The 24,523-nt window shown below is 47.0% G+C and overlaps 1 protein-coding gene across 7 annotated transcripts in view; it reads left to right on the forward strand.

Moving 5' to 3' along the window:
- The window catches only part of LOC105025996 (Down syndrome cell adhesion molecule-like protein 1 homolog), a 76,396-nt gene extending 52,150 nt beyond the window's left edge, over window positions 1-24,246 (forward strand). For 2 of the 7 annotated variants that reach the window (XM_020048673.2, XM_034293338.1), the window contains 29 exons: window positions 103-378; window positions 469-765; window positions 2,000-2,272; window positions 3,092-3,376; window positions 4,993-5,112; window positions 5,333-5,509; window positions 6,167-6,366; window positions 7,758-7,854; window positions 7,953-8,081; window positions 8,235-8,402; window positions 8,492-8,562; window positions 8,656-8,896; window positions 10,596-10,781; window positions 11,528-11,683; window positions 14,653-14,792; window positions 15,700-15,750; window positions 16,462-16,615; window positions 17,234-17,351; window positions 17,604-17,767; window positions 17,887-17,985; window positions 18,433-18,621; window positions 18,718-19,005; window positions 19,202-19,357; window positions 19,545-19,575; window positions 19,761-19,882; window positions 20,079-20,231; window positions 20,314-20,514; window positions 20,626-20,943; window positions 21,043-24,246. In XM_020048673.2, coding sequence (XP_019904232.2) covers window positions 103-378; window positions 469-765; window positions 2,000-2,272; window positions 3,092-3,376; window positions 4,993-5,112; window positions 5,333-5,509; window positions 6,167-6,366; window positions 7,758-7,854; window positions 7,953-8,081; window positions 8,235-8,402; window positions 8,492-8,562; window positions 8,656-8,896; window positions 10,596-10,781; window positions 11,528-11,683; window positions 14,653-14,792; window positions 15,700-15,750; window positions 16,462-16,615; window positions 17,234-17,351; window positions 17,604-17,767; window positions 17,887-17,985; window positions 18,433-18,621; window positions 18,718-19,005; window positions 19,202-19,357; window positions 19,545-19,575; window positions 19,761-19,882; window positions 20,079-20,231; window positions 20,314-20,514; window positions 20,626-20,943; window positions 21,043-21,479 — 5,297 coding nt within the window. In that variant the 3' untranslated portion in view covers window positions 21,480-24,246. Of the gene's footprint in view, window positions 1-102; window positions 379-468; window positions 766-1,999; window positions 2,273-3,091; window positions 3,377-4,992; window positions 5,113-5,332; window positions 5,510-6,166; window positions 6,367-7,757; window positions 7,855-7,952; window positions 8,082-8,234; window positions 8,403-8,491; window positions 8,563-8,655; window positions 8,897-10,595; window positions 10,782-11,527; window positions 11,684-14,652; window positions 14,793-15,699; window positions 15,751-16,461; window positions 16,616-17,233; window positions 17,352-17,603; window positions 17,768-17,886; window positions 17,986-18,432; window positions 18,622-18,717; window positions 19,006-19,201; window positions 19,358-19,544; window positions 19,576-19,760; window positions 19,883-20,078; window positions 20,232-20,313; window positions 20,515-20,625; window positions 20,944-21,042 lie in introns of those variants that run through there. The other 5 variants (XM_020048674.2, XM_020048675.2, XM_020048676.2 and 2 more) reach the window with 5 other exon arrangements.
- Window positions 24,247-24,523: the final 277 nt, after the last annotated feature.

A 24,523-nucleotide genomic window follows, 5' to 3' on the forward strand; every position in this document is an offset into this window, starting at 1 on the left:
CTGGTTTTTTAATGAGTGCTGGAAAAACAAACTGAATCTCCACAACTGATTGTGTTGTGTGTGTGTGTGTTACTGATGTGTGTGTCCCCTGCCCTTCTCCAGATCCTCTCAGAGTTACCCTGTCTCCCAAGAGTCTGAAGACAGGCATCAGCAGCACCCTGTTCTTCACCTGTGCTGTGGAGGGTTCTCCAGAGTACACAGTGAACTGGTACAGAAACACAGAACCCATAGTCCCCGACCAGCACATCTCCATCCAGGGCACCCACAACGACACGCTGCAGATCACAGCCGCCCAGAAGAGCCACTCCGGGGCCTACCAGTGCTTCGCCTCCCGCAAGGGTCACACGGCCCAAGACTTCTCCATCATCCTGCTGGAGGGTAAGAAGATGGAGGACATGGTGGAGGTGGTCATGTAGCAGACGTGGGAGGAGTGCTCACTTATCCCCCTCCCTCTCCACTCTCCTTTAGATGGTACTCCTCGCATTGTGTCGTCGTTCAGTGAGCGCGTGGTTGCCCCAGGAGAACCCTTCTACCTGATGTGTGCTGCAAAGGGAGCCCCGCCCCCCTCCATCACCTGGACGCTGGACGATGAGCCTGTGGTGAGAGACTCCGCCTACAAGACCAGCCAGTACACCCTATCAGACGGCCTGACCGTGTCCCACGTCAACGTCAGCAGCCCGGCCATCCGCGACGGGGGAGTGTATCGCTGCGCTGCACGCAACTCGGCCGGTAGCGCCGAGTACCAAGCGCGCATAAACGTAAGAGGTGCCTGTCTACTTTTCAATATACATGCACCCCACACCGCACTTATACACCTAAACCTATACATCCGCATTTATACACCAAAACCTATACACCCGCATTTATACACCTAAACCTATACACCAGCACTTATACACCTAAACCTATACACCCGCATTTATACACCAAAACCTATACACCCGCATTCATACACCTAAACCTATACACCCGCACTTATACACCTAAACCTATACACCCGCATTTATACACCAAAACCTATACACCAGTACTTATACACCTAAACCTATACACCCGCATTGATACACCAAACGTATACACCCGCATTTATACACCTAAACTTATACACCCGCATTTATACACCTAAACCTATACACCCGCATTTATACACCAAAACCTATACACCCGCATTTATACACCAAAACCTATACACCCGCATTTATACACCAAAACCTATACACCAGCACTTATACACCTAAACCTATCCACCCGTATTTATACACCAAAACCTATACACCCGCATTTATACACCAAAACCTATACACCCGCATTCATACACCTAAACCTATACACCAGCACTTATACAACTAAACATACACCTACATTTATACACCTAAACCAATACACCCACATTTATACACCTAAACCTGTACACCCCCAAATATAATCTAAACTTATAAACCTGCACTTATACACCTAAACCTGTACACCCCCAACATTAATAAGTGCTGGTGTATATACACAAGTACATCTATGCACATAGCAGATGCTCCTATCCAGACCACATATACAGGAAATGACGTGTACACAGTGCAACAACAGGCAATGTGTAGGGAGCTTGACACATGTTCAACATACATCCAACACAAATGAACACATGCACTAACATAGCTAGGTTTACAGTTCATCTGTTCACACACACAATCATCCACGACACTCAAACAAGCATACACCCCCATACACGCAGTCACTTGGACAACACAAGTAATGATTAGATTATTGAAATATGACAATATGACCAGTGGGATTGGTCTAATGAGGCATCACTAACCTCCCTCTCTACCTATCAATCTGCCCCAATCACTCTCTCCCTCCAATATTCTCTCATCTCTTGCTGTCTTCCTCCCCTCTCTTACCCCATCTCCTCCCCTCCCCTTTCTCCTTTCTCCATTCTCTCTTCACCTCCCCTCTCTCCCTCTTCTCCCCCCTCCTCTCCGGTCCTCTCTCTCTCTGTCTCCAGGTTCTCCAAGGATTAGGGAGATGCGTGACATTACGGCCGTGGCAGGAAGGAACACCTTTATAACTTGTCGTGTGATTGGTTACCCCTACTACTCTATCAAGTGGTTTAAGGATGGCATGCTGTTGCCTGACAACCATAGGCAGGTGGTGTATGAAAATGGAACTCTGAGGCTCAGCGACGTACAGAAGGGCATGGACGAGGGAACATACCTGTGTAGTGTGCTGATCCAGCCGCAGACCTCCATCGACCAAACTGTCCACGTCACAGTCAAAGGTGGGAGACTAGACAGGGACATAGACCAGACAGGGACATAGACTAGACAAGGACATAGACCAGACAGGGACATAGACTAGACAAGGACATAGACCAGACAGGGACATAGACCAGACAGGGACATAGACCAGACAGGGACATAGACTAGACAAGGACATAGACTAGACAGGGACATAGACCAGACAGGGACACTGACTAGACAGGGACATAGACTAGACAGGGACATAGACAAAAAGTGTCCCCTAACTTCAATGCAGTGAATCTGTTGAAGGACTGGGTGATTTCTTATAGACGTAACAAAGCACTCAAGCTCAACAAGTAGGTCACAGCATGTTGGTAAAGCACTACTCTACTGAATATGAATGTGTGTGTGTGTGTTTGTGTTGGGTGGTACGTGTAGGTGCTTTAGGTGTGTGTTGAGGGTTGTAGAAATGTCTGTTTGTTTAGGGTATTAGTAGTGTGTGTGTGTGCGCGCGTGTGTGTGTGTGTAGGGGGTATTAGTGGTATGTCTGTGTTTGTTGAGGGCATTAGTAGTATGTGTGTGTTTGGGGTTGTAGAGGTGTGTGTGTGTGTTGGGGGTTGTAGATATGTGTGTGTATGTGATTTAATTGAATTAATAAGAATGAATCCCAGAAGAAATACCCCAAATGCCTCGGCTGTAGCAAGCCTTACCCACCCCTCCCTGACCTCCTCCGCTACCATGGTAACAACACGACTTCCCCTGTCAGTGGGCCTCTGCTTATTGTGGGCTCTAGGAGATGGCACACCTGCTCAATGCCCCTCTCCTAACCACTACGCTCTGTAACCCCTGCCCTCTAGTACCGCCCTTGATCCAGCCATTTGACATCCCCTCCACATCGGTTGGAAAGCTGATGTACATTGCCTGCGTGGTGTCGTCAGGAGACATGCCCATCCGCATCACCTGGCACAAAGATGGGCAGCTCATTGTTCCTGGCTCCGCATCCGGTGTTGGCATAGAGACCAAGGAGTTTATGAGCTCCCTGCAGATCTCCAAGGTGACGCTGAAGCACAATGGCAACTACACCTGCATCGCTAGCAACGCCGCTGCAACCGTCAGCTGGGAGAGACAGCTGATCGTCACAGGTGAGAGGCGTGGAGATGGGGGACGTGAAAGGTTAGAAGCAGACAAGGGGTTGGAACATGTGGGGTTCACAAATCTACAGTTGGCCGATTTGGTATAGAAGCAGATTTAAATAGGTGGAACTGCTTAATTGGAAAAAAGGAAGAATTTTGAGATATAATATATCTAATATTATGTCAGGTAAAGTGTCAACAACAGTGTTCAGTATAATACCTTGGAAACTATGGACTATATTTGTGTTCATTTTCCCAAGGTAATGTACATAGAGGTGTTTATCCAACTTATACTACAATTACCAAAATCAACACTGGAGCACACATATGTGTCATGTATTTATCCGTTCTCTTCAAGTACACAACACAGTGGTTTGTTCTAAATGTTCTGTCACCATGCTGGTCCCTTGCTAAGTGGCAAATTGGCCGTTATTAAAGCTGTTTTCGGGTGCCATGAATTAAAATACCTCCATAACATCGAGCTGATAATGCACGATTTCGCCTGGCATAGGAAAGTTTACCCTCTCGTCAGGACATGGTTTAATGCAACAGAGAACAATGTCTTGGAAACAAAAACCTGGGCTAGTAGAACAGAACTGTATATGTTGGCCTGTATTTACAATTTAGCACATTTCCAGTTGTCTGGTTGGTTTACATTTCTGTTAATTGTAGCCGCACATAGTCTGCATGTTGTGGACGCTAGTGATGCTCGATAAATATCAATGCCAGGCAAGTACTAACTTAAATTGCGGCACAACGGTAAATAGACCCCAAAAAGCTACTGTACCATTCAACCCGCCCGAAACCCACCCGCTCTTCATCCCCAAAATATTGTATAACCCTAAATGCGCTTGACTCGTGGATGTAACTGCGGGGCCAGCGGGATATGAATCATTCCACACATCACTATAATAGGCACACATGATTGCAAGGTGTCCAATGTTTCCAACTGTCTGTCATATTTATGGATTGCTCCTCCGTCACTCGGTTGCGTTGTTGCCATGGTCACTATTCTGTTGACGGTGCAACTATATTGACGACCAAAAGTTGACATGGGCTAATGGCTCTAAACGGGGGCTAATTACCCGTTTGTTTAAAATTATACTGGCTTGGAAATATGACAAGGTTAATATTTAAATGAAAACAATGTTGCTATCATATTATCATACGATGCTATCATACGTTGACAGGTGGCAATGTTGTCATTAGCTAGCATTAGCTTGACGGGAAAGTATTCCATAAAGAATGGCTAGCGATGCTAACATTTGCTAAAATTCGGTGGACTGCCCTCAATATTAAGTTGCGAGTAAATATTGTACTTAATCTCAAATCAATTTGATTAAATAAAAATTGTGATAAAAGGTTTACATGCCAAATATTTACCTTCTTTAGAGATGGGATTGTGTTTTTAAGCCTTAAATCACGTTGAGGAAGAATCAAATAGAATTCATCAGAACCAAATTGAACGTTCAAAAAAGTATTGTGATGCAGTTTGTAATCTATTAATTGAAATGTAATGCACTATCTAGAATTCCCTTCAAGCCAATCATAAATGTGTTCAACCAACAACGTGCCATAATGACTGGTATTCTTGACTTATTCTGCCAATCCCTGTTCCCCCTCAGTTCCCCCTCGCTTTGTGGTTCAGCCCAACAACCAGGATGGTATCTATGGGAAGGCAGGGATACTCAACTGTTCTGTGGAGGGATACCCACCTCCCAAAGTTATGTGGAAACACGCCAAAGGTAAACACCAAGAAGCTGCTGAAACACCAGTTCAATTACAACCAATCACAGCTGTTGAGATTTGAACTACTCATTCATATGAATGCCAAAAAACTATCTATCTAACTATCTGAATGATGAGCAGACTGACAAATTTAAGCTAATGTAGGTCGAACTGTAAGATTAGAAACCATGGTTAACCTGTGTTAAACTTGACCCATCTGTACTGTTCCCCCGGTAGGAATAGGAAACCCCCAGCAGTACCACCCTGTCCCGTTGACCGGTCGGATCCAGATCATGTCTAACGGCTCCCTCCTGATCCGACATGTCCTGGAGGATGACCGGGGATACTACCTATGTCAGGCCTCCAATGGAGTGGGCTCTGACATTAGCAAGAGCATGGTCCTGACCGTCAAGAGTGAGTAGCCTCTTTAGCTCTCTCCTCGCTCAAGGATCTCTAGATCTCTCTGTCCTACTTTGTCGTGTTGGATATTTCTTGTGTCAAACATCCAGTTTGACCTCTGGGTACCCTAAACAAAAGTGCTAACCCTGTTCAAGAGGGGCATCTCTAACCATAGACATGCATTATACATCCCTGTCTCTCATCCCAGGCCGCTGTATGTATTGATCGATTGATTTGTTCCTTCAGTCAGCCTGTCCTGTACGTTTGGTTTAAAGAAAGGAAAGATTCTGATGAATTAGTAATGAAAACAAAACATCAGGAACCCCTCAGATCAATATCCTGTGTCAGCGCAGAGGAGGGAAAGAGGGTGGCGGGTTAAATGAGGAATGGATGCTGGATGTGAGAGGAGGGGGGTGTTGGATGAGAGAGGAGGGGGGTGTTGGATGAGAGAGGAAGGGGGTGTTGGATGAGAGAAGAGGGGGTAAGAGATGAGAGAGGGGGTTTAGGATTAGAGAGGAGGGGGTGTGGGATGAGTGAGGAGGGGTGAACGTAGGGAAAAACATTTAGATTTCTACACCCCAGTAATGGTCCTCCATTTTCTAATATCCCTCTTTCCTTCTCTCATTTTTCCATATCTATTCATCATATTCATGAATATGTGTTTGTCTCCAGTACCAGCCATGATCACATCGCATCCCAACACAACCATGGCCATCAAGGGCCAGGTAAAGGAGCTGAACTGCACAGCACGGGGGGAGCAGCCCATTATCATCCGCTGGGAAAGGGGCGACACAGTCATCGACGCTGAGAGGAACCCCCGCTATTCCATCACCATCAACAAGAAAGGAGAAGAGGTCATCTCCACACTAAAGGTTAGACACTGACGACTTGGAGTTGAGATTAAAGTTCAACAGGTACATCATAGTACAATTTTATACAGCAAAAGTATAGAGTACAGTATAGTACAACAATATACAGTACATTATAGTACAACACTATACAGTACAGTATAGTACAACAATATACAGTACAGTATAGTACAACACTATACAGTACAGTATAGTACAACAATATACAGTACAGTATAGTACAACAATAAACAGTACAGTATAGTACCACAGTACAGTCAGAGTTGGGGAGTAACGGATTACAGAAAAACAGTAACTGTAATCCGTTACGTTACCAACTAAAATATTGTAATCAGATTACAGATACTTTTGAAAAAGAAATAATAGGTGCACGAAATAATTTTGACACCTTGCATGTTTGATTTTTGTATTTAATGTTTTAAAATCATCATTATTTTAAACCAAAATTACAATTGCACGCCTCAGTTATGTGTGTGAAAGCAGAAACAGATTAGTGACCGATGAAGCGCTAGTATAATTTTCTTGGTTGGATGGCTGGTAAAAACAGAGTATGTCTACGATAATATATCAGAAACTTGTGTTAAGTGGTTACAGTTTATTTCTTTCATTTGCGTTTTGAAAATCCATCGCTGGTTGCCCTATTAATCGCAGGTTACCTTTGCGCGGTTAAAACGTATTTGTGTGCGGGTGTTCACAATTGCAAACATGCAGTCGCGAGCCTGGGGTTTGTGCAACGTTTTGACAATGTTGGTGGTCGTGGAGCAAAACATCAGACTACTGTAGATTGAGTGTACGCGCGATGTGAAGATTTTTATATACAATAATGTCAATACCCTTTTTGGCAAATTTACATTTATTTTTCAACAATGTTTTGAAGCAATAGAAAACATGAATACAACACAAATAACAGAATAGGTTAACACATCCTTAGATTTGGGTTATGTTCAGATAAAAAGTCAGATTCTGGAAGAACAAGGATTATTGAATTAATTGGAATGATTGAATATCTGACAGACCTTGTGTGTGTAATGTAGAGATGTAGCCCAATCATATTGAAGTAGAATGCAATGGTTTAGAAACCCTTTCCAAAGGCACTGTACATAACCCATAAGGTATAATACAAATTCAATTTTTGGCCAGCTATGCAAACTCTAACATTGATTGATCTCGAAAAAGGTGTTCAATTGGTTATAGCAGGGGTGTCCAAACAGCATAAAATAACCAGGTAAAGAATAATGTAGTATAGTGCAACATGGTACAGTATAATATAGAACAATATAGTGCACCAGGGTACAGTATAACAGTACGACATGGTACACTACGTATATTGTATTATTGACCACTAAAAAGGATGTCCATTCTCCCTCTCTTTCTTTTTCTCTGTCTGTGTACAGCTGAAGCCGGCAGAACGTGGCGACTCAGTCTTCTTCTCTTGCCACGCCATCAACTCCTACGGAGAGGGGAGAGGACTCATCCAGCTTACAGTGCAAGGTGCCTCTCACTCTCTGCTGTTAGTGCAAATAGGCTTACTATTGACTGACCAGTAATGGAGGTGACATTGACACCAACCCTTGTCCACTCCCACACAGAGCCCCCTGACCCTCCTGAGCTGGAGGTGAGAGAGGTGAAGGACCGCAGTATGAATCTGCGCTGGATCCAGAGGTTCGATGGCAACAGCATCATCACCAGCTATGACATTGAGTACAAGAACAAGTCTGGTAAGAGTCCAAACCTGTCCGTCCCTGTGGAGCACACACTGCTTTGGTTGTCCTGGGTTCTCCGGTGATGTCCTCTCTATCTTCACACACTGCTTTGGTTGTCCTTCTGGGTTCTCCTCTAATGTCCTCTCTATCTGCATCCATGCTTTACAGACACCTGGGATCACAAATACACCACCAGGAACATCTCCCCCACTAACAACCAGGCCAACATCGTAGAGCTGCACCCAGCCTGTGTTTACAGCATCCGCATGTACTCGTTCAACAAGATAGGACGCAGCCAGCCGAGTAAAGAGCTCACCATCAGCACAGAGGAAGCTCGTAAGTCTAATACACAAACGTCCACACACACACAAGGCTGTCTAGTGAGATGTCATTGAAATCTTAATTTTGTCCTCTCACCTCAACAGAACCTGATGGCCCTCCTATGGACGTAATCCTCCAACCAATGACCTCTCAGAGCATTCGAGTCACCTGGAGGGTAAATGTCCTGCCGCTACAGTGGAATAGCTGACACGTCCACACAAGGTGTCATCGATCTAGTGATCTAACAGAGTTGTCCCGTGCCTCTCAGGCCCCCAGGAAGGAGCTTCAGAACGGGGTGATCCGAGGGTACCAGATTGGCTATCGTGAGAACGGGCCCGGCAGTAATGGCCAGTACAGCATTGTGGAGATGAAGGCCACAGGGGACAGTGAGGTCTACACCCTGGACAACCTGAAGAAGTTTGCCCAGTATGGAGTGGTGGTCCAGGCCTTCAACAGGGCTGGGACTGGCCCCTCCAGCACAGAGATCAATGCTACCACACTAGAGGATGGTAGGACCAGAGGGAGGGAAAGGGGGAGGGAAAGAGGGAGGGAAAGGGGGAGGGTGGTAGACTGAAGATTGTGTGGGAGTTAAAGGGTGGCGTGTGCTGGAGAGTGAAAGAGAGATACAAGGAGATTCATCCTTGATAGTTGAGTGGGGAAATTAATTTGCCAACAAACAAGAAAACAGCATCCAATGTGAGAATAGGGTGGAAATCACAAAGAACCCACACAGTGATTCAGTTGTGCAAACACTCACACAGTCACTGATATAAACACTCACACAGTCACTGATATAAACACTCACACAGTCACTGATATAAACACTCACACAGTCACTGATATAAACACTCACACAGTCACTGATATAAACACTCACACAGTCACTGATATAAACACTCACACAGTCACTGATATAAACACTCACACAGTCACTGATATAAACACTCACACAGTCTCTGATATAAACACTCACACAGTCTCTGATATAAACACTCACACAGTCTCTGATATAAACACTCACACAGTCTCTGATACAAACACTCACACAGTCTCTCATATAAACACTCACACAGTCACTGGTACAAACACTCACACAGTCACTGATACAAACACTCACACAGTCACTGATACAAACACTCACACAGTCTCTGATATAAACACTCACACAGTCTCTGATACAAACACTCACACAGTCTCTGATACAAACACTGACACAGTTTCTCATATAAACACTCACACAGTCACTGATACAAACACTCACACAGTCTCTGATACAAACACTCACACAGTCTCTGATACAAACACTCACACAGTCTCTGATACAAACACTCACACAGTCTCTGATTCAAACACTCACACAGTCTCTGATACAAAATGGAGGAAATAAACGTGCAGCCATCCCCCATCACCCTCCTGTTTTAATTAGTTCCCTCATTAGACTGAGACCCCGTTACTCTCTAAAAATTGCCTGCCCACTCTACCGCCACTCTCTCCCTCCCTATCCTTCTAGCTCTGTCCTTCACTCGTCTCTGTCTTCCGTCCCTCTCTCCTTTTAAACACCATTTCTTTTTTACTCATTACATTTCTTCCCCTTGATTTTCTTTGGGGAATCCCCCCCCATTTCTCACTACTCTGTCAATTTACATCAGGCAACATGTCTCTCTGTCTGCCTGCCTCTCTGCCTTTCTGTCTTTCTGCTTGTCTGTCTTCCTGTCTTTCTGCTTGTCTGTCTTCCTGTCGTCTGCTTGTCTGTCTTTCTTCTCGTCTGTCTTCTTGTCATGTTTGTGAGTCTTTCTGCTCATCTGTCTTTCTGCTCGTCTGTCTTTCTGCTCGTCTGTCTTTCTACTCATCTGTCTTCCTGTCGTCTGTTTGTCAGTCTTTCTGCTTGTCTGTCTTTCTGCTTGTCTGTCTTTCTGTTTGTCTGTCTTTCTGCTCGTCTGTCTTTCTGCTCGTCTGTCTTCCTGTCTTCTGTTTGTCAGTCTTTTCTGCTTGTCTGCTACAATTATCACACTACTGGACACATTGTCCACTATCCACACACTTCTGCGTTTTATCCTGTCTGCATCTCATCAACACCCGCCCTCATCCAACCCTAAATAGTCCAGTCTCCTCAGTTCCACATGGTTGTTATGGTTCAATCACATCCTTCCTGTTTGTCATAGACAGATGTGTGACCTTGGTGACCTGACACTTCTCTTCTACACCCAGTGCCCAGCCAGCCACCCCAGAACGTGCGGGCCATCTCGGTGACATCAGACGAGGCGGTGATCACGTGGGCGGAGCCCCCACGTCTGACACTGCACGGCGTGCTGAAGGGTTACCGCGTGGTGTTCTGGTCCCTCTTCCCCGACGGAGGTGGGTGCTGTGGGGGCCAGGCACAGGGGCCGATGCAGAGTAATTATCACCACTATCATTACTACTACCCTGCTGAATATACCCCCCACTCTTGACACCACCTGTCTGTCTGTCTCCACCTGGAACCGGAGCGTGGCCCCACAACCCTTCCCCATGTCTGTCTGTCTGTCTCCACCTGGAACCGGAGCGTGGCCCCACAACCCTTCCCCATGTCTGTCTGTCTGTCTCCACCTGGAACTGGGCATGGCCCCACAACCCTTCCCCATGTCTGTCTGTCTGTCTCCACCTGGAACTGGGCGTGGCCCCACAACCCTTCCCCATATCTGTCTGTCTGTCTTTCTGTGGGATGTAATAATGTAATATTTTACTTTTGTCCTTTAAGCCTAACATGTATTTCTCTCACAATGTGTCCACATTTGATTCATAAGAAAACAGGACTAACCTATTCTCCCCCCTCTCCCTCTCCCCCCCCCTCTCCCTCCTCTCCCTCCTCTCCCTCCTCTCCCCCCTCTCCCTCTCCCCCCCCTCTCCCTCCTCTCCCTCCTCTCCTTCCTCTCCCTCTCTCCCTCCTCTTCTATTCTCCCTCCTCTCCCCCTCTCCCTTCTCTCCCTCCTCTCCTCCTCTCCCTCCTCTCCCCCTCTCCCTTCTCTCCCTCCTCTCCTCCTCTCCCTCCTCTCCCCCTCTCCCTTCTCTCCCTCCTCTCCTCCTCTCCTCCTCTCCCCCTCTCCCTTCTCTCCCTCCTCTCCTCCTCTCCTCCTCTCCCCCTCTCCCTCCCTCTCCATTAGAATGGGGTGAAATGCAGAACATCACTACAACCCGTGAGCAGGTGGAGCTGAGGGGTCTGGAGAAGTTCACTAACTACAGCGTCCAGGTGTTGGCCTACACCCAGGCTGGAGACGGGGTCCGGAGCAACGTCCTGTACATCCAGACACGCGAGGACCGTGAGTACCTACATGCACAGAAACACACGCACTATGCATTCGAAAACACCCACACATACAAACAAACATACATACTCACACACACAACCGCAATGTATTCACACACACATACATGTCAGTACATGCACCCACACACACAAAAAGACAAACAGAAATCAACAAACATAAAGTATAGTCCCCCTTATATAACTTTAATTAACTTTTCACTATATACTAAACCAATGTGAGGAAATTGGACCCATGAAGGTATAGACTGTATTTTAGGACATAGGAAGGTATAGACTGTATTTTAGGACATATGAAGGTATAGACTGTATTTTAGGACATAGGAAGGTATAGACTGTATTTTAGGACATATGAAGGTATAGACTGTATTTTAGGACATAGGAAGGTATAGACTGTATTTTAGGACATAGGAAGGTATAGACTGTATTTTAGGACATATGAAGGTATAGACTGTATTTTAGGACATAGGAAGGTATAGACTGTATTTTAGGACATATGAAGGTATAGACTGTATTTTAGGACATAGGAAGGTATAGACTGTATTTTAGGACATATGAAGGTATAGACAGTATTTTAGGACATAGGAAGGTATAGACTGTATTTTAGGACATAGGAAGGTATAGACTGTATTTTAGGACATATGAAGGTATAGACTGTATTTTAGGACATAGGAAGGTATTCACATGCTTGGTGTAATAATTATAAAATTACAAAATTACCTTCTTTTTGTGAGAAGACCACTTTATGAGAAGACCCCTTCAGTAAATGCAACACTGATTCCTATGCAGCAATAATCATAAAAATGATGATGCTCTTTAGACTCTGTTCTCCCACAAATGATAACTTCCTCATTCTGTAGCTGAAACAGTTGGGGTCCTACAGATAACTTTGTGAGTTTTGTATTTTCCGGATCATTTTACCTGACATCTTTACCACAAACACGCAGAACTACAATATTTCTAGCAGAAAGAGATGACATCACGCTGTCTTGTTGTTTGACAAGCCATTAGATATACCACACTGAGAATCTCACTGCTCCAAAAAACACTGTGGTGTGTGTGTGTGTGTAGAGGTTGGGGCACTAAGGAGGATGTCAGGGCCCATGACTAAAGCTCATCGTGTAGTGAGACCCCATTACCAGTGCTAATGAGAATTAAGAGGCTTTGGGCCCATGGCTGAGGTCTCCAGAGATGAGATAGGGGATAGATTTTGAGGGGTAGAGGGAGAAGCAGAATGGGGGAGGACAGGGACTTCTCCCCGTCACCCAGCCCTGAAGCCCACAGGCCTCTGGGCGCCAGCAGCCAACCAGCTAGGCGCATGGATTAGCTCCTTCTGGATTAGAGAGAATTAATTTCGTGCTTACACCATTGGAGGTGGGATTACAGGCCGATCCCTGTCTCCTTCACTACTCTAAACAGAAGGAGAGGGGTACGAAGAGAAGGAGGGAGAGGGAAGGAGGGGAGAGGGAGGTGGCACAGCTGGGGGTATTGGGTGAGGGTCCAAGAGACAAAAGATGGTCAAAAAAAATGGGATGATGAATGGATGATGGAGGGAGGGAGGAAAAAAAAATCCCGATATAATTTTTTTTCTGCTTTGTTAGATTCTTTGTTAGTTGTTACTATAATTTCCTATATCCCAGTAAACATCACTGTTTTAGCCTTAGTGGTGCTGTAGACCAACATGTATGTATGTATGTATGTTAGCCCTGTTTTAGTGCATGTCCTCTACTGCTCCCTGGTATTTCATGTTCTGTGGGAGTCTCCGTTTGTGTCTCTACAAATGGTTCTGGTAGCTGTGGTTTACCTGTCTACAAATGGTTCTGGTAGCTGTGGTTTACCCTCTCTAAATGGTTCTGGTAGCTGTGGTTTACCCTCTCCAAATGGTTCTGGTAGCTGTGGTTTACCCTCTCCAAATGGTTCTGGTAGCTGTGGTTTACCCTCTCCAAATGGTTCTGGTAGCTGTGGTTTACCCTCTCCAAATGGTTCTGGTAGCTGTGGTTTTAAAGACAGTAGTTTTTCAGATGATGTCTGGGTTGTACTGACCATGGATCAGAATGTCTGGACTGGGCACGTGCCGAGTATGGGCAGATGGAGCTTAACTGCACCCCCTCCCCTCTCTCTATTGTGACATGAAGGCACAGTTATGATAATTATGCATTTCTCCTTTAAACCCCCTTGCCCCCCCCCCCCCCCACACACACCAACTCCCCTTGGGGCTACTCCTTTACCCTCCCCTTTCATGTCCCTGGTGCTGTCCCTTCCATAATGCGGCGCTTGAGATGGATCCCCACGGGATGGAGGGGGCCCTGGGGACCGAGCTGCCCAGAGGGGGTACCGAGGATCTCTCCTCAGTATGATCCATAAATGATCCAGTTGGCCACATAATGCTAGTGCCCTTACCGAACGACAGACAGGATGAAACACTCTTCAGGGTCTGTTCATTTTGGTACGTCCGGTGTAACGAGAGTTTTGCGTCTCGTGTTCGCCCACAGCTACAGTAATGACACTATTTTTCTCCGTGAGCCAGTCAAGTGGTCATACAGTGACCAGAGGATCAGACTGGGTGTGTGTTAATCTGTTTGGGGTTAGAGAGTTATCCTGGCGGGTGTCAGGCCAGAGCAGAACCGCTGACCGCGGTGTCTGAGGGAACATATGTCACCGCTGGCCCTGGTCTTCCCCAGGCCTAGCCCCTCCCGGGGGGGCCTCCTCAACGCCTTCCCAGAGCGGCTTACAGAACAAGATAAGACTGACAATCTGCAAACAAGCTTGCTCACTTTAACAAAGATTTAACACACACACAGAAATGCCCATGAACACACCCCCATGAACAAACAACAGCCAAACACAACGCCACACACACAGACACAACGCCACACACACACACACACAGACACAACGCCACAGACAAACACACACACAGTCAAACGCGTCCCTGTTGACCTGTACTATGGTGTTTGTCTCCAGTCCCGGGTCCTCCAGCTGGTATCAAAGCCGTGCCCTCGTCTCCCAGCAGTGTGGTGGTGTCCTGGCTACCCCCCCATAAACCCAATGGTGTCATCCGCAAGTACACCATCTACTGCTCCAGCCCAGGCTCTGGACAGCCGGTAAGTACCACCAAAAGGGGACGGGGGAGATGGGGGAGGGGCATTGACAGGTATTGGAGAGGCAGAGAATTAAGGCCCTCGTGACAAAACATGACGTGAATGCATGATAACACTTGATGGACCATTTATTAGTAACCATCACTCAGGGTGTGTGTGTGTGTATGTGTGACTGTGTGTGTATGTGTGTGAGTGTGCATGTGTGTGTCAGTACCTGTGTATGTGTTTGTCCATATTTATTTGTGTGTGTGTGTGTGTGTGTGTGTGTGTTTGGGTGTGTCTCTCTCACTGTGTCTGCTCCGTAGCTTTATTTCCTGCCCTCCCAGATGAACAGATGAGGTTGTCTTGGCAACGTGATGAGACGTAGATATGCAAATGAGGCAGAGAACAGGCTCACACACTGCAGCACCAAGAGCTCTCACACACAGACCTGCACCAGCTATGCAGATTTCACACATCCACTCTATTATCTCTTACTCACACATACACACGTACATTTTCAGACCACATACACAATCAATTACAATCCTGCTATAATGGGGAGAATCTTACTTTGTTATCATTCACAATTTCTTAACCTCTCTCTCTCGCTCACCCTGCGCATGAGTGCCATGCAAATGAGCATGGAGAGGAGAAGGGAGACAGAGAAAGGGTGAGGGCAAGATGGAGGGAGAGAGGTAGCGGGAGGGAGGAGCAGAGGAGGGTATCAATAACACTGAAATGAGAGTGGTTTTGTTCCTCTTTTCATTATCTTCCTGTATCAGCAGTATACCACTGGCTCCACGCTGGAGGAATGTTCTAATGTTCCTGTTACTCACCCCCAACCCCCCAGAGTCCCGCGTTCACCCCTTCTGCCTCCTCCCCTCCCTTCTTCTCTCTATCCCTCTGTCGTACCCACCCTGCTCTGCAGCCAGCCTGGGTAGAGGCTGAGATAGGGAGGGAGAGAGAAAGACAGATAAAGGTAAACGAGGCAAATGGGAGGAGAGATGAAGATGGGTGCTGAGTGGTGAACAGATGAGGGAGGTGGTGCATGTGCGCCTGCCTGCTCCTGTGTGGGCCTAAATGTACTACATGCATGAGTTCTGCTCCTTAGTTCTAACCCTTTTCCAAGCCTTTAAAGCTCCCGCTCATGCCATCAGACCACGGACGCCAAGCTACAATGACATTATATAGTGGTAATAAGGCAACTAGGCCCCCGCGAGGTGAGGTCCAGCTGTGTCCCTGCGACCGGGGTTCCCAGGTACAGGCATTCCAACAGTCTGTTGAAGGTCGGTGCAAATTGGCCCAGCACTGTCCGGGAACAGGGGGTCTACGTTTGTACAGGGTCGCCTTGCCTTGTCACACTAACGAGTCCTTGTGGCAGCTCGTGTGCCTGCAAGCGCAATCATGGTTGTTGGCCAGGGAATGTACTCTCCTCTGGGCGTGCAGGATCCGCGGCAAATACTTCCTGGTTGAGCGAGTAGTGTAATAACAAGCGGAGCGGCTTGGCGATATGTGTATTTGAGGACACATATCTTGATCTTCGACTCTCCCAAACCCACAGAGTTGCTGCAATGAGCAAAGATGTTATTCGGGAATTGGAAATAATGAAAAATATTAGAGGGAAGAAAAAACTGGGTAAATGTGGGATGAAAAGAACAAAATACAACTGTTCCCTGTATCTGTTTCCCAGGCTCCTAGTGAGTATGAGGCCAACCCAGAGATGCTGTTCTACAGGATCACCCACCTGACCCGCGGCAAACAGTATCTCATTTGGGCCGCCGCCGTCACAACCGCTGGCCGCGGTAACATTAGCGAAAAGGTCACCGTGGAGCCTGCTGGAAAAGGTAAGACAGGAAGGGATGAGGGATAATTAAGGCAGGGTTGGGGGGATTTGTCTGAAGGTTATTAAAAAAGGAATATATACTACAGAAATAGTCTGTCCTAAACAGAGGGCCTTTTCAGTCTCAACCTTTCTTTTTTCTTTTCTCTCATTCTCACAGAGTCTCCCTCCCATCTCTCTCTCTCTCTCTCTCACACACTTTTTCTGTGCTATTGACTGACAGCTGTATTATTGATTGAGGGCTGGCGGTGTAGCAGGAAACACTGTTGTTGATTATGTGGTGATGAACAGGGCCTACCCAGTAAACTGGGCCTTAGGGAGAGGGGGGAGTAGGGGTGTGCAGGGATCAATACAGGGAAGAATCTATGGAGCATGGACAGAGAGAGGCGGAGGGCTGGGGGAGCATTCCCGCGCACTGCTCTCTGTTCTCATAACGGCAGACACTTACATCATCACAGCGATGCTAGAAAGGGACACTTACACACCAGGACAGAGAGGTATGTCAGGGATGTTAGTGTGGCAGCATGTTTGTCTGGTTGTAAACGTGCCTGGTTGTCTGAGTGTGTTTGTGTGTGTATGACACATCCCAAATTTAACCTGTGTCCACTGTAACCCTCTGCAGCCCCAGCAAAGATCCTGTCGTTTGGGGGAACCGTGACCACTCCCTGGATGAAGGAGGTGCGCTTGCCCTGCAGCTCAGTAGGAGAACCCACTCCTACCATCAAATGGACCAAAGACAGGTCAGGACACTTCCATGTCAACATCAGTTCAAGCCAAGTGGGGAAATCACAACCATTGCTTGGAGAGATTTTATACCTTCATATACTTGATACCATGGCCGGGTTTGGGAGGATACCATGGCTGGGTTTTTTGGAGGTTACCATGGCTGGGTTTGGGAGGGTACCATGACCAGGTTTGGGAGGATACCTTCCAGGTCCAGGTTCAGAGGTGTATGATAACATGGGTACCTGGATTCTCTGTGTGTGCATCAGTGAGGAGACTGCAATTCCTGTGACAGTGGATGGACAGCGTCAAATCCTGTCCAACGGTACTCTGGTGCTCCGTTCCGTCAAAGCGGAGGATTCTGGGTACTACACGTGCACGGCCACCAATACGCTGGGCTTCGACACCATCATAGTCAACCTGCTGGTGCAAGGTAAGCTGGGACATGATTGTGTTTATGGGATGGGGAGAAATCTGAGGACGTTCAGACTGGGAGGGGTTTGGACGTGGTCTCTGGGACACCAACTGTGTTCTGTCTCTCCGGGTGTCCAGTTCCTCCAGACCAGCCCCGCCTGACTGTCTCCACCACCTCCACCTCCTCCATCACCCTGGCCTGGATTCCTGGGGACAACGGAGGCAGTTCCATCAGAGGTAGTTACAGCCCTGCACTGCCTTCCGCCCTGCCTCAGTCTGTCCTTACTCCGTCTGTCCCTAAAACGGCATGAGCCTTTGTGTATTTGTGATTTTCTCCTCATTTGTCATGGTGTAACAATTTGTCAGTGTGTGAGTGCCTCGTAGCTCTTACGCTCATTGTAATGGAAGTATCATACAGGTTATTTTACATCCTTTATCTCCCCCTGGTGTTAAACAGGGTTACAGCAGTTTGAGCTGACCTGATTTTGCCTTAATGAAGTGTGCACAGTATGTATAATGTCTTTAGTTACAGCATGGAAACGGTGAGTATTCTGTACTAGGGCTTTAATATTGTTATTTAAAGGAAGCATTCTGTAATAACTGTAAAAAAATGTTGTGTCTTTGTCAGAATATATATGAAGGAACACTCCATTTATTCGGTGGTGTTTGTTGCTGTGTCCTCAGGTTTTGTGCTGCAGTACTCAGTGGACAACACAGAGGAGTGGAGGGATGTGTTCATCAGTTCCAGTGAGAGGTCCTTCAGGCTGGACAACCTGCGCTGTGGCACCTGGTACAAGGTCAAACTGGCAGCCAAGAACAGCGTGGGATCAGGACGGATCTCTGAGATCATAGAGGCGAAGACCCACGGACGAGGTGAGAGGAGAGGAAGAACTGGGGGGGCCACTATCCACCCTGTGACCTGCTGACGTCAGTACCCCCTGTCTCACGGTCTATCCTCTTCCCCCACAGAGCCTGTGTTCAACAAGGAGCAACCCCTCCTCACCCACATCAACTCCACCCATGCAGGGCTCAACCTGCAGGGCTGGACCAGTGGAGGCTGCCCCATCACCGCCCTGCTGCTGGACTTCCGGCCCAAGGGCACGTGGGCCTGGCAGAGCCTTAAGGCCAATGCCACGGCCCAGCTCTTCCTCAGCGAACTGCGCGAGGCCACCTGGTACGAGCTGAAGATGAAGGCCTGTAATAGCGCCGGCTGTGGAAACCAGAGCTCCCAGTTCGCCACCACAGACTACGACGGCAGTGAGTTACTTCCTGCTTCTGCCAGATACCTTTAACATTCTAGCATCTTATTCAGAGACCCCGAGCCTCAAGGAAATTCAGGGGACACAGAAGGTTAGGGAGAGAAGACCTCGGCGGGGGGGGGGGGGGGTACAATGTGAATGGGCATAACAGTGGTAGAGAAAGCACTACCTTTTCCTCCTCCCCCCCCCCCCAGGTACCATCCCTCCTATAAACTCAGCCCAGGAGGACAGGGATGATGTCAAGAAGTTGTTTTCCATTGGCTCTCCTGTCATCCTGGTCACCCTTGGCGTGGCCCTGCTCTTCATCATCCGCAAGAAACGCAAGGAGAAAAGACTGAAGCGACTCAGAGGTGAGAGAGAGGGGGACCAGGAGAATGAGGGGGGGGGGGGTGAGAGAGTGGGAGACAAGTGCATGCTGGGGGTGATTAAGCAGCTCGGTATCACTAAAGGTAAATCAGGTCAAAATAATAAGCATAATGCCCCATGGTGATCCTAATGATCATTATCTTTTTAAGATATTTGTGTTTGTTTTTACAGATGCAAAAAGCCTCGCCGAGATGCTTATCAGGTAACGATAATACTCCTCATTGATTGGTGCCTGTGGTCATGGGTGTGTACAGATTGGTGAACACAACTGTCAATCCCAGAAAACAGTGCTCAAGTAGCACCAGTTCTGCCCTGTTCATGTGTGTGGGAACAGCTGATGTGACCGTGGACCCAGTCTAAGTGTGTGTCTTGTTGGTGTGTGTGGAGCAGTAAGAACAACCGCAGCATGGACACCCCAGTGAAGGGGCCTGCCCAGGGCCCCCGGCTCCACATTGACATCCCTCGGGTCCAGCTGCTCATCGAGGACAAGGAGGGTATCAAGCAGATAGGTCAGTATGGACACACTACAGCCAACCAGGTATCCCGTAGATACAAAATGCTAACCAACCATTAAAACTCCTTCCCTCAAATGACAAATACGTATTGGGAGATTGTGATTTCAAATCAGCCTATTAGGAGGACACGTGCCATGTGACAAGAATCGGGCCTTTTTAAGTGTAGTGTATTTTTCCTTGTCTCCAATAGGTGAGGACAAGGCAGCGGTCCCAGTGACGGACACAGAGTTCAGCCAGTCAGTGAATCCACAGAGCTTTTGCACAGGCGTTTCTTTGCACCACCCCGCCCTCATCCAGAACACAGGTCCCTTGATTGACATGTCCGACATCCGCCCTGGAACCAGTGAGTGCATTTCCAAACTGGTTGTTACTGAACTGTTCTGACCATGAGCCGGTGAGTAAGCGCCATCCTTTCCTTGTCTCAGACCCGGTGTCACGGAAGAGCGTGAAGTCAGCCCACAGCTCCAGGAACCGCTACTCCAGCCAGTGGACCCTGAGCAGGCCGGGTCAGAGCCAGTCAACAGCATCGGCTAGAACTCTAACCTCGGACTGGCGCACCATGGGCTCTCATGGCATCACGGCCACTGAGAGTGACAGCTACAGCGCCAGCCTGTCCCAGGACACTGGTGGGTACCAGTGGTCCCGTCTGTCTAACCAGACCCGCAGGTGGCCTTCAAAGGCTTACTGATAGAAATGTGTTCAGGGTTCTGATGTGGAACCTCCTGCTGTTTTTCCAGATAAGGGTCGTAACAGCATGGTGTCCACAGAGAGTGCGTCGTCGACGTACGAGGAGCTGGCGCGGGCGTACGAACACGCCAAACTGGAGGAGCACCTGCAGCACGCCAAGTTCACCATCACGGAGTGCTTCATCTCCGACAGCTCCTCTGATCAGATGACCACGGGCACCAACGACCCGGCCGACAGCATGACATCACTCAGCACGCCGTCCGAGACAGGTCTGTGTCGCTTCACCGCCTCGCCGCCCAAACCCCAGGACTACGACCGCGGCCGACCTACCAACGTGGCCGTGCCCATCCCCCACCGCGCCAACAAGAGTGAGTATCTGGAGCCGCCACAGCTCCGCTACGGGACACTGCCCGGGGTGCCTCGCAACACGCCTCTAAGCCTTTCTCTGTTTCCGTCCTCGTCACCAGGCGAATTCTGCAACCTCCCGCTTTACATGAAGACGGACCCGTTCTTCCGGAAGCAAGCGGAGCTGCACGACCCGTGTCCCGCGGTACCGCCCCGGGAGGCCTCCATCCGCAGCCTGGCACAGCGGGCGTACCACACCCAGGGACGTCACATGACTCTGGACCCGTCCAAGCAGCAGGCCCTGACGCTGGGTCACTCCGGGCTGGGAAGCCTGGGTGTTAGCTCAGGTACCGCCACCCTGCCCCAGAGGACTCTCACTATGCCTGGCTCCAACCCCGCAGCCACAGCCTCCACCTCCAGCACCAGCAGCAACCCCACCGGCTCCAGTACCAAAATGGGGGGCTCCAGAGACTCACTACTGGAGAACAGCTCATCTGCTTTGGGCAGACTTCAGAAGCAAGGGGTTGGGGCCTACTCCAAGTCATACACACTGGTGTAGCTAGTAGCCCCCGTTCTCGCTGTCCAAGACGACACCCTCCTGTCAGACCCTGGCCTTGGCCCACACCCAGCCACACACCAGTGCTGTCCACTCCAGGTCAGTGAGGGCATGCAGTGCAGTGCAGTGCAGCACGTATCCTCAGCTAACGGCTAGCTAACAGCTAATAACGTATTAGCCTGATTAGTCATTCTGACCTTGGATTGCCTCCCAGGAATGACCAGAGACCATTGTAACCTGCCTGACTCATGTTCACCTGGACCTGCATTAAAACACACTACTGTCTCCTATTAGCTGCCGTGCTGCTGCTCAGTTAGTGTGTCTGGGAACGTACGTACACACACACACACACACACTCGCCAAAACCCAGATCTGTTCTCCAAGGTAAACTATTGAGTATTATTGAAGAGTTGAATGGTGGAAGCTCACTGCTCATGCTGATGAAGTCCATAATAGCAGATGGCTGGGATAAAAACAGTGTTTATTACACATACACACATTATGCTGTCCCCCGTGGTTTGCAGAAGCTCCTGTAGGACTTCCAGTTTCCAGTATCTTCTCTAGTTTCTCTCTGTCTCATCGTCCAGTGTCAATCTCCAACGGCAGTCTCTATCTTTCTCTTCTTCTCCTCTTTCTGTCTCTCTCTCTCTCCCTAACATAAGGATTTCAGGTTCACCTCACTCAGAACATTAAGTTCATATTTTTAGCACATTTATTGTTGATATTTACCCCACACTCCTTCTTCCCTACTCTACATTATCCAATAGCTTTTGACTGAAACATGACAACCCAAATAACCCAGCAATGATTTGAAAACATCAGGGCTCTCGCAATACAAACAAATATAGAATATTTGGTATTTTAAAGATTTTACGTATATATTTCTATATAAGTATATTATGTCATTTAAGTGAAATTATGGCAAAGAATACGAATATACAAACATTTAAATGTTTTAAAAACTATAAGAATGAGACAATCGCTCAATCATGTGAAGAGCAGTAAAAATGGGATGAAGATGAGTATTGTGAAGAGGGAGGAGCGCGTGTATATAGAGGGTGTTCTGTATGTAACTGTATGTAGACAGGCTGAGAGGAATGAGGTGATCCTTTCGAAACAGGAAGTGTATATCTCAAAGCCCCTAATTAGTTAGTATCTCATGAGGTTGTCGTGATTGGTTGGTGTACTTACTTTCAGAAGCCAAATCATTTCCTCTGCAGACAGGGGGTATCCAAGGCGACCTACACCGTTGTCACTATTATCTATAATTTCTCTACTTTCGTTCACTTCCGTTACTTGAGTGAAACAGAGGTCATTGACCATTGACCTGTGGCAGCGTAGGGGTTACAGGGTCACTGTGAATGGAGCAGACATCAGGGATCAGAACCTGGCTGTTGTATACCACTGCTACCTACCACATATAGCACACATTAGTAGCCCTGTAACCTCTACCAACCTAATAGCCCATGTAGTCATGTCTCCCTCCTTCCAATACAAAATGGCCGCCAAGAAATCAAGGAGGATAATCATGTGAAGTAAATTGTTTAGTTAACCAGAGAGATGCAGCAAGTCAGGGTGTTCAGCTTGAATATGATAAGATGATGTGCAGTCAGTGGTCTATTGGTGTCTCTGTCTGAAGTGCTGTATATTTCCTACTTTTTTCTCCATCCCGATATCCATCCTCATTTCCATTTTGTGGAATTACATGTCAAAACAGGAACCTGTTGGAATGTCTATTGAAGCATTGCTATTCTAGTGTGTTGTCATTTTCTTTGATTATTTGTTAAGGTCCTTCTGTTCATATTGATTGAATATGTTTGCTTTTATTGTTTGGGTTCTTTTTTTTTTGGTTCCAGAGGCCAGACAGTACTGAGGTATTACACATCTATGGCGTCAGCCGGTCTTAGCCAAGTGAAATCAGGGACTAGTTCTTTAGGTCACACACATTGAAATGGTGTATATATTAGAGACGGTTAGGAAAACCTGCCACTCCAAATCTCCCTATTAAGCCCCCTCCTTACCGGTTCTCCCCATTAAACTCCCACCTAACTGACTCCCTACTGAACTCTCACCTAACCGTCTCTCCCTATTAAACTGCCTCCTTACCGGTTCTCCCTATTAAACCTCCTCCTAACAGATTTTCCCTATTAAACTCTCACCCTACCATCTCTCCCTGTTAAACCCTCTCCTTTGGACATACAGTACTGGACCCAACACCACTACCTTTGTCAGTGTTGTTTATAAATTAACTCTTGTACATAAAACACTGTTTTTTATGAAGAGCTATTTTCGTCAGAATAAACAGGGGAAAGTTCAGGTTTGAATCATGCCCCAAATCAAAAATTACAACAAAGTTGAAGAAAACATTGATTTGATAAACATTGATTTCCGCAACGGGCAACAAATGTAGTCATTTTTCTCTATTCCCTTTACGTTTTTTATACTAATTTGTTGCATTTTTATTCTTTTTTTAAAGGTCTTTTGATGTTGTCATTTGTCCTATTCACTTTTTTTATTATGATTTTTGTATTTTGTTCATCCTCAAAAATGACATTGCATGCTTGGTAAAAGGGAAAAAGGCAAGGGAAAGAAATGTAAGAAAATTTACAATTTGAAAAAAATATAATATGTGGAGGGGATTCCAAACATTTGTTTGAGTTGCTTCTAATAGCAATTGCTTGTGTTTAAAAGAACATTTTCTATGAAAAGAAATGAAAATCAAACAAAAAGAGTATTCTAACACCTTGTGCAATAAAGCTATCTTTCTATACGCTATGGCTTCTTTCTTTCTTAAAAGGTGCGTCGCTGGAAGAAAAAAAGTTGGCTTTTGTTGGGAACTGGAGAAAAGAATAACCAAGTTTGGGACCACAATGAAAAAAACATAAATATAAAAAAAATTGAATAGTAAATCACGTAGCATTATTGAAACCATTACACTTATGGTTTGTATAAAGGACCTGAGATATTGTATTTGTGAACTGTATCTGTCCATAGATCAGCTCCTCCTTTCTGTCTTTGTTACTAACTACTCTAACAACCAAAGACAG

This window comes from Esox lucius, chromosome 7, assembly GCF_011004845.1.
Source record: "Esox lucius isolate fEsoLuc1 chromosome 7, fEsoLuc1.pri, whole genome shotgun sequence".
NCBI classification, from domain to species: domain Eukaryota; kingdom Metazoa; phylum Chordata; class Actinopteri; order Esociformes; family Esocidae; genus Esox; species Esox lucius.